Below are 14,531 nucleotides of genomic sequence, written 5' to 3'. Positions count from 1 at the left end.
TTCTCAAAAGTGAGAGTGACAAGTCGCTTTTCCATACTGGTGGGCTCTCATAGGTAAGATAATTTGATCTAAGCTTTTAAAACATATCAGGAAAGAGATAGTGGAGAGGACCTGTTTCTTTTCTTTATGCAAAAAAGGGCATCTCTGCAGACCCTTCCAAGGAAGAATTTAAATAGCATCTATTGTTTTCTTTCTTTCCTTCTTCCTTTATCAGATATTTATAGAGAGACTTCTAAGTGCCAGGTGCTTAGTATTTATGGATCAGTAAAGCAGATAAATATGGAAAACTCAAAGGGCGAGAGGTATTTGATATTTATAATAAAATAAGCATGAACTGTGGCATTAGGCAGATACTGGTTTGAATTCTATGTGTTCTACTTGCTGACAATATGAATTCGTCACTTGATTACTCTGTGCCTCAGTTTTCTCATCTGTAAACTGGGGCAATACTACTTATCTCCCAGCGTTACTTGGTAGACTGAAATGAGATCATAAAATCAAAAGTTCCCATTTATTAATCCTGTAATGTATTATGCCCTTTATATATGTTACTTAATCCTCAACAAAACACTTCAAGGGTGATATTAATCAATTAAAGGCTAAATGAAGTCAAGTAACTAACTCGGTCATAGAGGAAATAAGTGGTGCTATTGCTTGATTCCAAAGTATCTGTTCTTTCCTCTTTGCATAGCGCCTCTCCCACCCTGTTTCCCTGAAAATAAGACCTAGCTGGACAATCAGCTCTAAGGCATTTTTTTGGAGCAAAAATTAATATAAGATCCAGTATTATATTATATTATATTATATTATATTATATTATATTATATTATATTGTATTATGTTAAAGGCCCAGTCTTATATTATAGTAAAATAAGACTGGGTCTTATATTAATTTTTGCTCCAAAAGATGCCTTAGAGCTGATTGTCTGGCTGGGTCTTATTCAGGGAAACACAATATGTACCCATAATGCTTGGTATTTAGCACACACTCATCAGATAGTAATACCCCATGTGCCAAGTGAGCAAAACGTTTTCGCTATTTTCCATGTTGTCTTAACATTGAGGTTCACCATTACACAGGCAAAACCAACTTCAAACATTATAAATATGTGTCACTGATACAGGTTAGCTAGCATGTCCGCAGGTAGACAGGGAGGTCCCTGGTGGAATAAACAAAGACAGCCATATCCTAAAACTCCATGTTTTGAAATCACTCCTTCGCTCCAGGACATAATGTAACAAGGCCTTGAAGTTAACCATAAAATTCCTTTTGGCCTGACAAATGGAGCAGATCTGATAGATAAGAGTGGGTTACTTTGCTAATTCCTTTAGGATGGGCAAGCAGAACAAACCTAGTAGACGAATTTCATTAGAAGGCGCCAGTTCCCTTCTTCAAACAGTTCCCTTCTTCAAACAGCTCTCCTTCCCCAAGCAGGCAAGGGAAGGTATAAAAGCAAGAGCTTTTGCTTCAGTCACGGGGACACCTGCATTTGGGACCCCCTCCCGCTCGGGAGCTCTGACTCTGTTTTCAATAAACTATCCTCTTTTTGAAACTCTTTGCCTCTCCTGGGTCTGTGTTTCCATTCTTTAGTCTCACGAGACAGGATCCCGGCCTACACCCAGAAACTGCCGGCAGATCCAACATCATCTACATCATTTGGGGACTCACAGGAAAATATTCCTCCATCGTTACGAAGGAAATATAGAGCATACTTAAGGTGTGCATGGCAAGATCTATCCATTGTGAGTCAACTCAGCACATCTATGCTCTTTTAAATAAAGTACCAAGTGAACAAAATTTACACATATTCTATTATTTGAATTGACTTCAGAGACTCCATTTGATTGCATCTTTTGAGTGTATAGCACCCTGTAGTGATGATGGCACCAAGTCCATTCATTTTTGCATGGAGATTAAGACATTCAACTATCTTCATCCCATTTCAGGCTGTCCCACAGTTAGGCTGTCCTTCCTATTTCCCTTCAAATAAGTCCCATTAGTCATCTTTCTATGACTTTTCTTTCACAATACATCCTGGATACCCAACATATTGCCTTGAACTAAATGGATATACAATGATAATGCTAAACTAAAATATGAACCTTTCCTCATAAGCGTTCCAAATAAGAACCACTATTAAGATGTTCTACAAGACTCTTAGACTATCCTTACTCAGACAGAACTGTCCTTTCTCTGTAATGTCCACTGCATTAGGGTCATACATTTGCACATCTGTCCTTTAATTGTTTTATGATAATATACCTTGAAGACTGGCTTCTTATCTTATGCTTCTTTTGTATCCTCTGTTGCTTTCTAACACACTACGGAGCAAAAAGCAGGTACAGATTAATTATTTATTGTTATTCAGTGAGAACTACTCTTTCCCAAACTTTCCTTTATTTTTAAAAATATTCATATCTGAATTCTACCATGATTTAATTATAAGAAAACATTACTAGCACTGATTACAATAGTGCTTGTTTGTCTGTGGATTCATTATTTTTTAAACCATACTAAGTATTTTAGAAATTCTCTTTGTTCACATAGCCTTGAAAGAGTCTTTAAAAAATAATAATAAAGGTACCTAAAACAGACCCTCAAGAGGCTTGGGAGTGAGAGGTTAGTTCAGAAAAATCTAATTTCCACTGAGATGAGAGCAAGTTTCTGAAAAAAAGAAAAAAACAATTCCTATAGTATTTCTAAAAAGCTACATAAAACAGAAACGGGTGGTGGGGGAGGGGGGTAAGGGAGAGCATACTTCGCCAGGACCCAAACAACCATAAAGCAAGATTTACAGCTTGTTACAGAATGGCACAAATTAGCAATTAGATGTTATATGTTGAAACACAGGAGAATATGGGGCTGCTACCTTTTAAGCTTTTTGTTGAAGGAAACAATGAATTCTTCATAATAACCCTTTTAAAGCTGTTATTCCACATTGAGAGTGATAGAATTAAGAAAGAAGAAATGAATACAGCTGGAAGGGAGATGGAGATGGGACAGGCTATATTGATGACTTTGGCGATATTGCAGTTAGATCTGAAAAACACAGCTGCACTTGAATTATCTTGAATTCTAAATTTGAAGACAAAATCACCACCCAGTGGCACCTAAATCCTCATGCGTCAAAAGAAGACGACATTTATTAAGAATAACACCTAAAATTCTTATAGTGTATGCCTTAGGATGGATAATGGGAGAAAACAGTGTCTGCAAAAGACTAAATGATAGAAGCAGAGCCTGTTCTGGGCACCTTGTTCACCCATCCCCATGGATTATAAATGTTTCAAGGGCAGGGATCCTTCGTAGAACCACAATCCAGGGGCCTCTACTTGAGTATCTACCGTGTTTCCCTGAAAATAAGACCTAGCCAGATAACCAGCTCTAATGTGTCTTTTGGAGCAAAAATTAATATAAGACACGGTCTTATTTTATAGTAATATAAGACCAGGTCTATAATATAATATAATATAATATAATATAATATAATATAATATAATAATAATATAATATAATAATAATATAATATAATGTAATATAATATAATATATACCGTGTCTTATATTAATTTTTGCTCCAAAAGACACATTAGAGCTGGTTGTCCAGCTAGGTCTTATTTTCGGGGAAACAGGGTAGTGATTTAATTTTTGTGCCTTTTGTTAATCATTTAATAAGATTGGATACCTATTAACTGACCAGTGAAAATTCAGTATATAAAAATCTACTTATATAAAATGAACGTACTAGATCGTGATTGGATGTTGTGGAAGAATTTTTCACTTATCAACTATTCAGAAATAGTTCCTCTTGTTCAGAAATCACTGTTAAAGATATGTGGCTCATGTATTACTATTTAATGTGATTGAAAATGAATAATAAATGTGCATATGTTAAGTAATTATGTAAGTAAGATCATGTATGTTAGAAAATTTTTCAAAAATTGAAATTAAATAATTTTCTAATCAGATTAGCCTGCTTAACCAGCAAATTCAGATAAATTGAAGCATCAAATTTCTCAGCGTATCTATCAGCTAACTTTTCAGCAACATGTCCCCTTATGTGTAATATGGAACCAATGAAAATGTTTCCTAAAGTACTTCATTTAAATAGATATGCAGTTAAAATGGTTGACCTTCTCCTAGGTCTAGATCAATTCAATAAGTGGTAAAATAAGAGTAAATTAAATGTATACATTTCAATAAAATATGTGATTCTGATCCTTTTAATAGAAAAAGGCACTTATTAAAAACTATAAATTAAATTGCAATCATTAAAATATTTATGTTTACAAAAGACCTTTTGTACATCAAAACACTCTAGCATTTAAGTTTTTCTTCAAAAGTCTTAGATAAGGGAAATTCTAGCTAAATGTACATTTTATTATTTTAATCACTGTATTATCACCACTATCTTAACACTATGGCTCAAGATGTGAAATCAATTACCTTACTTTTCAAAGTAAAAGTAAAGATGACTTTTATTTTTTAAATTCACAATTTTAAATAATTTTGCATTCCCCCCAAAAAGGACTAAGAAAAGCAGTGACTCCATTTTTGATAATCTGTCATATCTCAGAGAAACTTTTTGAAAGTGCAGTGGATCTCCCCTTTGATTCCTCTACTTTCTAGATTTTGTCCACGTTTTTACTGAAATGTTCTGTAATAGTGACCACTGGCCTCTGTGCAGGTTAGTTTCTCCAGGCAGCTAACCTCTGAGATAGAGTTCTCAAGGTGCAAGGTGTTTGCTGAGGAGTATTTCTTTTGTAGAAAGGAGAATTAGGAATCAGGATTGGGCAGAAGGAGAACCACTGTCATGCCAGCCCAACAATAGTTGCAGAAAGCTCTAGAGCTGGAATTGCCTTTCAGTGTCCTTATTCAGGCAAAGAGAACATTCATTATACACTTGCATCAATTTGTCATTGGATGTGGGCCTCCTGGGAGGGGAAGAACCTTGTGTGAGGGTGCTTCCTGCATCTGAGATCATCCCTGCTCTATCAGCAGCTGGAGAGGGACCTGGGTAGCACATCAATTTGTTTGTAATCCAAAGACACAGTAGTTCTTAACTTATTATGCACTCTATTGTTTGACCATGTTTGGCCACTCCTTTTTTTAAACTCTCTCTTCTTGGCTTCTCCCACAGCTCATCTCCTTCTTGCTCTATAACAATTTCCCCTTTTCTCCTTTTCTTCCTTGATCTTTGTCTGCTTCTCAATATTGTATACTTGGCTCACAACTCTCCTCACTTTTCAGTTTTCCTCCTCACTTTTTATATCTTTCTGGGTGATCTTATCCAACAAATATATATATATATATATATATATTTACACATATATATTTATACATATATATGTGTATATATATATATATATATATATATATATATATATATATTTATACATATACACACACACACGTGCCAAGTTTTTGTTTTACATGTTCACCCTGCTGGACATTGCTTGGCTAGTCCATATGTGAAATTAACAGCCTTCTCTCCTCTTCTCAGAACTCACTTCCCTTCCTTCTCTTATTTCTTCGCTGTAAATTTCACTACACCTCCCACCTCACAAACCTATATTGAATTTACCTCCTTATAGGTTTCACTTCTGTCCTCCCATTTACCCATTTACATTCTTTCTACCACTAATTTGCCTATTGTAACAGCCTCCAACTGGTCTCCCTCGTTTCAGGCTTGCTGTAGTACACCATCTCCAACTCAAGTCCAATTGCCCCACGCACCGGCACACACTATAACCAAGTCCATACTCTTAACTACTATCAGAGTGATCTCTCCCTCTTTAAGAACAAACAAACAAAGCAACAAACAATTAGGACATGGGCGACTCAACAGGGTCCAGTCTTGTTCACCTCTCAGGCCATGTCCTGGGAGGCTGCTTTAGGTTTTAGGAACACATATCCTTTATCGTTCCCATACTCCCAAGTCCATTCACACCGATCATCTGTTTGCCACTTCCATGGACTTCTCTACCATTACATCTCTGTGTTTTCCTCTCCCTTTCCTTCCCCACTCCCCAAACCCCCATGATGGCGAGCACCTTTTCACTGCTTAGAGGTCTGTGAACATCTCTGCTGATTCAATGCTTCACTTACACATTATGTGAAAATTCCCTGTGGATGTATATCCCTTCTATTACCAGAGTGTGCATTTTCAAAAGCAAAGACTGTCACATTTGTCTTTGCAGTCCCCTTGGCAAAGATCAGGACTTGACACATACCGGGCAACTGGAGCTTACTGAAAGTTTATTGAACTGAACTGCATGTCTAGAGTTTAAGGCACCTGCTAGGTGGTTGACAAAAGCAAGACATTGTGATGTGTCCTCTGATTTGTTCTTCTGACTGTAGGGAATATACACATCATTCAAGCAAATTCCAATAAATGGGGGTTTATTATAGGAATGTAATGGAACCAGGAACCAATAAGGTCACTCTGAAGATCTCTTATTTTTCCTTTATGCTTGTCTGCCTCATGACCCAGGTCCTTATTTCTCAAGTGTCTCTGATTCTTTTAGTAGATATGATCCTCCTAGATCTGGTGGACCACAGAACCCCAAGTTCCCCAATCTACTTCAAACTTCATCTCTCTTTGCATCCCTCTGCATCCTAATCCCATCACTAATAGCTTGTTTCCCAGTATAAATTTCTGAGACTAAAAAACATCTAATTGAACCCTCAACTTTATGCACAAGGTGACTGCCCCTGGTTTAATGAGCTGTTAGGTATGGGTAGAGAAGGCAGAGTGATATGGTGTGTCACCAGAGCTGTGGGTGGGGTACTCTAAAGAGACTGTGGATGTATAGGACATCGTGTCTGCCTGCATGTTGGGGGTGAAAGGACAAGCGAGCATTAACCTGTCTTCATGGAACTCACAGTTCAGTCACATACCATTAACTATAATACCAGACAGATAAAAATAAAAAAGGAACTCTAAAAACTGCACGCAAAATGCTATGAAAGTTCCAAGGTAGGAGAGATCAGTTGTGTTTAAATCAATAGTAAGCCTAAAGCTCTCTGCCCAAGGAGATATTTTAGCCAAAGAAGCAAGATTTGTATAGCTAGTGATGGAAGGAAATAAACAGTGGTGGAGGTATATATTCAGAGTATTCTACAGAGGCTGAAGGAAAAGAACTAAGTTACAACGGTCCAAGTTGGGAAACCAACTTAAAGAGAAAAGCAAAAAGACAGGTCTGGAGGGATTAGAAACTGCACTAGGAGAAGGCTGGTGAAGGAGAATGCTGGGAAGGAACCTAGGACCAGTTCAGGAGGTCCTTGGATACATTGGAACAAGACGTTTTACTTCATTTTATAGCAACTAGGAGCCATTGGGTGCCTTCTAGAAATATTATTCCAGCAACAACAATCAGGGTGGATCGGGACACTGGCAAATTCTAAGTGGGGAAGTTCTCACCATGATATGAGAGTTAATCAAAGAAACTGTGCTTGTAGGAAAGGCAAGAATTGATGCTGGGGAATGTGCAGTAGTAGTACAATAGCCAGAAGAAGACAGAAGTGTCCATTCAAACTCAGTGTTTCTGTGTTTTATTGACAGCAAGAAGGATGGTGAGCCTTTCACTAGCACTAAGGAATGCAGGGAAAGTATGACACTTGTGGAAAGAGGTTAAGACATTATGAGTTGGGTTTACATAACATGTGACAAAGTACATTTCTAAGGGATAGGGGACAGTAACGAGAGAAGGGGGATTAGAAGAGATTCAAGAAACTCATAGAATAATGGAGCCTTTAATGTATTTTAAAATTTTGGGACGCTATCCTGTAACTCCTCATTGGGTTTTTGTGAGGATTAAGGTAAGGTGATGCTTAGGGAAAAAGTGCTTAGCCCAGTGCCTAGCATAAATTGAGTACTTCCTGCTAGGTGCTGTCAACATTGTGATGATTGTTACTTTCAGTCCAGTGTCTGTTTCAGTTTCTGTTACTAAATTCATGGGAGTATGAATTTAGTAACTCCCATGTGGGGAGAACTTTGAGCTGTGCCAAACCAGTCAAATGAATAAACCAACTCTGTGCAACCATGTCCACTTACAAGAGGACAGTGGTCGCATAGGTGATTATTACAAGGTGACACTGCCTAGAGAGCTAGCATTATTCTACTTCTGGTTTTCCTGAGATTGAGGCTATTTCTTTTCTCTAGTTTGGCAAGTCAGGAAGAGAAGAATATTGCATATCACATTATGGGATTTTAATGAAATCTTATCAATAGTTTTATGTTAACAGTATGAACTTTTAAATATTTGCCTACATTTTGAACATATTATTCAACATCAATGAATGCCCCATTGATAATTTCCATTATTTAATCAATCAAAAAGTTACATTTGATGTATGCATGAAAAATCAAAGTAGGAAGTCAAAAGATTTAGGTACAGTATTTCCCCGAAAATAAGACATAGCCAATCAGCTGTTATGTGTCTTTTGGAGCAAAAATTAATATAAGACCCGGTATTATATTATATTATATTTATTATATTATATTATATTATATTAGACCAGGTCTTATATTAATTTTTGCTCCAAAAGATACATTAGAGTTGATTGTCCGGCTAGGTTTTATTTTCGGGGAAACACAGTATTACCATACAATCTCACAGAAATAAATCTGTTATAAGGTCAGAAATGCCAAGCAAGCTACTGTAGCTCTCTTAATACAGTTGACTATTTAATCAGATTAATACGAAACAGACAATTCAGTTCGTGTCCACAGAAGGACATTGTTCAAATTACCCATTTATTAATTCTTAAGAGGTTAATAAATAACCTACTTTGACTAAAATAAATCACTCCCTGATAACAATTGTGTCCCTGGCACATATAAAATAGATGCATAAAGTCGTATGAAAACTGTTTGGTGTGAAGGTTGCTGGAGCTACTCAAACCCTAGGTTCTTGCATCTGTGTTCATACTGGAGCCTGATTGGCCTAACTCCAGCTGAAAATCATTTTCTTGAGGTGGCATTTCCTCTCTTCTGTCAAATGAAAGCCTTAGCTCCTCTACAAGAGCAAAAAATAGCAACAAAATAGAAACTTGATCTCATTTCACACCTAAGCACATTATTCTGATTGTTCCACCATACTCCAAAGTGAGCATGTTTTGCTTTTGTTTACTGCAGCGATAAACTTGAAACTGTATTCTACTTGGTCTACATCACCAGACTGCTAAATCCAGAAAGAAAATGTGGAAAACTTCAATATTATCATGACTCTATTATAGAGAAATGACTATTTTACTCTTGATTATGCGTTTATTATTCACTGCTCATCTTAAATCATCCCATCCCCTGGTAAAGTTTAGTTTGCCTTAGCTGTTAAAAAATGGTAACAAAATAAATGAAAGGACAAGTGGTCAGAGAAGGACAACTTTATGAATCCATATGATTTGGACAGTCAGGTGTTAATGTTTGTGCCAGCTGATACCTTCTAATACCAGCTAGAAATATTCAGGCTTCCAATCTCAAGTCACTTTTGTAAATAGTATCTTCTCAAATGGGGGCAGCTATGTGTCCCCGTGAACACCTGGTTAAGAACATGCTCACTTTCATGTGTGCTCTGAGCTGCTTCTCCTCCAAATAAAAATAGAAACTAGTTTGCAGCACCACACGGGGTTCCAGTGTATTATATGAGCCGATCACTGGTTTCCTTTGATATCTTATCTATTCCATTAACTCAGTAAAATAGAACGCAAAGCTGAGGACAAACTGTAGGAGGGCTCGCTCCCCTTGGAAATTACATGCAAGACCTTTAAGCTGGGGTTTTTAACTTATCTAATAAAAGCCAGTTAAATGGAAGCTAATATTTCATGTTTCACTCTCTTTATTAAAGATCATAAGTACTGCAACTCAGGAGTAGAGAAAATAAAATAAATATATGGAGGCGTACAGGTAGAGGCAATAAAGAGTGTGGCTTATCTATTTTCTCAAGATTTAGGAAGCACTTAAAGCCAAAACTCACAGGCAAGCATTTAAAAAATCCACAACAAAGACTCCTGCTCCTTAACAAATACAGGGGTCCTTTCTGGATGCAGTAATCCTCCTTGATTTCTTAGTAGAATATAAACAGCTTAACCTGGGCATAATCGGGGAGGAGGTCACCTACCACTTCCTCCATATTATACTTTTATATCAATTTAGTAATTCAAGGGAAAAATGGATTGATGAATCCACTCCCCTGCTCCTCTACCACCCAAAGAAAAGCAATACTAGAACTCCAACTCCAACAAACCAAACTAAAGGAAAGTGTTCCACCTAGAGACTGTTTTCATGAGTCAAAGTGGGTGAGAGCTTATCTATGAAATGGATATTATTGTAGCCTATCCTTGCAAGTTTGTTGTAAAAAATGAAGCAAAAGGTATTGCCCCTGGTATAATTAACAATGTTAATCTTCTTTTTCCTCTCTATGGTGATAAAGGAGTCATTTTATATTTAATTAATGCAGAGGATCATTTTGGAAACTGGCTAATGAGCCTCTGATCACATTACCATGAAAATGTGCATTAACATTGCAACTGAGGAGGCTGTTTCATGTGTAGCAAATCCACTTTGTAATTAGCCCACTGTGAAATGAATCACGTTTGGGGGAAATCTGAGGGAAGCAGTAGGCAGTGGCACTTGGCTGCCGCTGTGCCCACAAACCACCAACATCCCAAACATTGTCTTTCAGCAGCAATATTATCTAAACACAAAAGTCGTAGTGTGTCACATCTGGACAAACTGAAACACTGGAGAAATAAACTTTGTTTTGACAAACAAGAAATTTGGACTTGAGCATACAACCCCAGGAAAACCTGCCCAAATAAAATTGTGTATTAATAAGATGCTATGAAAACTATGAAAGCTAGAGATATAGTTTTCTTATTTTTATTCAGAAAAGCCCTCAGATATACTCTAAAGAGACCTGAATTTACATACTTTTTCCTAGGACACATAGATAGTATAACAAGCTCTTGACATTAATTTCTAGTACTAAACAGACAAAAAAATCATAAGAAGTATCCAAGAACAAGTGACAAGAAAATTCCTTTATCTCCTGTTTAAGCCAAGACATATCATGGTTTTTTGTTTTGTTTTGTTTTGTTTTTCTCATAATACAAACATACTGGGTCTTCCTCTTAATCCAAAGCAAAAATTCCTAATTAATCAAATAATTCCTCTGGCTAACAAGATTTGGCAAGAAACTTTTCCTGTCTATTCAAAATAGCTGAGATCACAGACCTATTAAATCCTAATATTTATGCAGACAATGATACATTTGATTTTTCAAATGTCAACACTATTCCCAAATGAAAGGTGTCTCAAAATATGACAGACATGGATCTCAGTGTTACTCCTTTTACTTGACTGACATCTTGGCAGTAGATACAAAAAAAAAATGTTAAAAAGAATCCCACAGGAAGTCATCTGAAGGGGGAGTGGCAGGGAAGCTGAAAACTGCCACCCAAAACCAAAATAAAAAGCCCCCAACCAGCAAATCTTCCCTTAATTCTAAAATCTACTGAAAGAAAACATAAAGCTAGCCACAATTCATTTACCATCTTTCAGACAAACACAAAGCCTGGCTGGCTGTTTAGCTGCTTAGGTATCAGAGACCCTGCACTCACCTGGGAAACTTCATACAGCAGTTTGTAGTGTTCCTCTCTTTTCTGAAAAGTGCACAAATTGCAGCCCATTCTAAGAAGCAGAGAGAGAGCGCAAATCTTCTAATTTCCCCAGAACTGAAAGGCAAGTGAACTGAAAGGGAATCACCCTCCAGACTTGACTACTGTTTTTCATCAGTCACTTCAGTCCAGAAACAGACAAACCGCTGTTAGCTAGAAGCACAAGCCAGGGTGGTGCGTAGCAGCACGCTCTTCTTCGCTTTCCCTAAGTATCCTGCACTCACGGATACACACACAGAGTTTCCAGTCAGTTCATGGCAACACTCCCCCTGTCTCTGCATCAGTGCACATGACTACACAGATTCCAGCTCATGAATATTAATAGTACCTCATTGATTATTTATGACAGAACATGTTAGCAGGGAGGGGTGTCATAGCTGCTGCTGATGACAGATGAATATTCACTAATTAAGAAGCAAATGTAGTGTGGTTAAACAAAATTCACTTGTGTCAATACCATCTCTGTTTATTAAGGATAAAGGGGTTGAACATAGGGCATTTCAAAAAAAGAACATACACTTAATTTTGCCATTGATATAAGCTTTTACTATGGGAATGAGAGATTCACAAACAGAAATATATTTAGTTCACATCTCCATGTTTTGCAACAATTAAAAGAAATATTTTCAGCATTGTTAAGTATAGGGAAGATGAATAGGAGCAATTCTTTGTATTTATAAAATAAATACAGAAACAAAGGAAAATTTGGGGAGTGATGTGGGAAAGGAACAAAAAATTGGGGGTGTCATTCAGAGTTTTATATCTGATACTAAAAAAATAAATAACTGAATAGTTCACATGTAAAGACCATTACCTCCTAGAGAGGAAATAAGGCATATTTTCTTAGTCTAAATAAAGAACATTTAAGGAGTTATGAAGAGATGATATTTGTACAGATAATAAATATTTTAATTAGATAATAAGGGCATGTCTATTGAATATAAATTTGTGGCACGATAATGCATGCAGGTTGATATTTAAAAATTAGATAAATACAATGCTTTTTCTGAGAAAAATTTAAAATGCATATAGTATTTATGCTAATTTTATTAAAGTCATATATAACATTTCAGAAAGCTGACATTGGCAATATTTAAATTCTAATGTAATGCACAATGACTCCATTTATGTTTCTATATTTAGAGTTCATAATGCACAAAGGTGAACACAGACTTAAAAACTAAGCTTAGACATTTAGCTAACAGAAGTAATGTATTTAATTTCACACTCTCACAAATACCTATATTGTACTGGAAGCTGGCGATTTTTGTCTCTTAAAGATATACTACAAACAGCTAGAGCAGATAATGAAAGAAAATTCCTTTTGTTCCTTTACTGACTTATCCACAACCTCTGCTAATTAAGAAGTATGTCCTTGTTCCAGCACATCTTTAAACTGGACAGGATAGCAGGTGGGTTCCAAAGCAAAAATAATTACTTGGAAACTGATGACTACGGGTAGGAATCACATTCAATCTTGGGGATTTTTAATTGCTCAACACTTACATATAGCTACTTTTGGGGGCCCAATTTCCTAAAAGTGCTTTGTCAAATGTTTAGAATCGATAACAGGAAATGATTCTAATGAGTACTAATTGTTAACAAATTGGCTTTGCAACTAGCAACACCTCAACACCAGCAAGTAGCAAGGAGATGAGCAATCATTTGCTGCTTATCAGTCGTTTCCCTCGGGATACAATAATCCGATTTTCTGGGCCTAATTTCACCTAACAGCCTGGAGGAAAGCCAAGCTGAGAGACCTGCATGAAAGTGGTGCCATAATTGGGAACAATGCATGTGAACAAAGTTCACCAGGACTTCCTGTAAATTAGAAACCACTTGTAGTAGATATTAATTATTTTGACTCCTTTATGGAAAGAATGTTTTCAAGGAGGTATTTGAGGGGGACTTTATGAAAGTCAAACAGAAGCAGTCTCTCTAGATGCTGTTGTAAAATATATATGTTTGGTGCTTTTAAAATTTGTAATTTTCTCTGAGTCTTTACACCGCTTCCCATGAAGTATTCTTATGTTAGAGTTCACATGCTCACAGTATTCACTGACTATTTCTTTGAAGGATTCTGTATTGCTGAGCTGTGCAAGAATTAATGATTTTCAGGTATTTAAATTCTGTACATTATAAAGTCAGATCGAGAATTAGAATGCAGTAAGGCAAGGATGGTTCACTCATCTATCAGTGAAAGTGCTTCCTCCACTAATAAAACTTCTTTATGCAATAAGGTTTGAAATCTGAGCAGGAAACTTAATTATTAAAGCTAGTTTTGCTTATTGGAGCTTTCTTCTTATGGCATTTTATAGTTCGTTTTTAGAGAAAAAATAAACAATCATAGCTTTAAAAAATGCTTTCTTAGTCATCAGAAAGTAAAGAATAAACATTCCCGTAAAGTAAACAATTCCAAAGTGGAGTTATTCTTTCAGGGATTTCTCCTGGCTGTTTTCTTTATTCATTATGAGTCTCCCCACCCACCCCTGTTGTTCTGTTTCTATTTCAGGAAGCAAGGGCAGTTTTGTTAATCATTTATCAAATGCTGCCCTTGGCCCATAGGTCCTGGAAGATTCTATCTTCTGCTACTAATGGGTTCATCTTATAGAATTGAAGGGTGATCTGAAAAAGGGTAACTCATAATTCTAAAGTTCTCTAAATTTCATTAGAAGATGAGGATTAAGTTTTTTAATGACTAAACTGCACAATTTTGTATTAGAATATAAAGTTTGAAGTAGATCGGAAAAATGAATTAATCTGAACAGTTTTAAAAATACAAAGGATTCCATAGTATCTCTTTTAAGTGCTAATTATAATTGCAATTAAATGGATTAAAAATAAACAGAGAA

The 14,531-nt window shown here is 36.3% G+C and overlaps 1 protein-coding gene across 2 annotated transcripts in view; it reads right to left on the bottom strand.

The window, feature by feature from the left end:
* The window catches only part of PDZRN4 (PDZ domain containing ring finger 4), a 338,512-nt gene that overhangs the window by 121,020 nt on the left and 202,961 nt on the right, over window positions 1-14,531 (bottom strand). The window contains exon 1 of one of the 2 annotated variants that reach the window (XM_033118551.1): window positions 11,623-11,949. The exons of the other annotated variant lie outside the window; for it this stretch is intronic. Within the exon in view, the coding sequence (XP_032974442.1) occupies window positions 11,623-11,691 (69 nt within the window). The 5' untranslated portion in view covers window positions 11,692-11,949. Of the gene's footprint in view, window positions 1-11,622; window positions 11,950-14,531 lie in introns of those variants that run through there. 2 annotated transcript variants of the gene reach the window in all.

This window comes from Rhinolophus ferrumequinum, chromosome 10, assembly GCF_004115265.2.
Source record: "Rhinolophus ferrumequinum isolate MPI-CBG mRhiFer1 chromosome 10, mRhiFer1_v1.p, whole genome shotgun sequence".
Classification (NCBI taxonomy): domain Eukaryota; kingdom Metazoa; phylum Chordata; class Mammalia; order Chiroptera; family Rhinolophidae; genus Rhinolophus; species Rhinolophus ferrumequinum.
The sequence above is the reverse complement of the archived record's forward strand: the minus strand, read 5'-3'. Positions and strand labels throughout refer to the sequence as shown.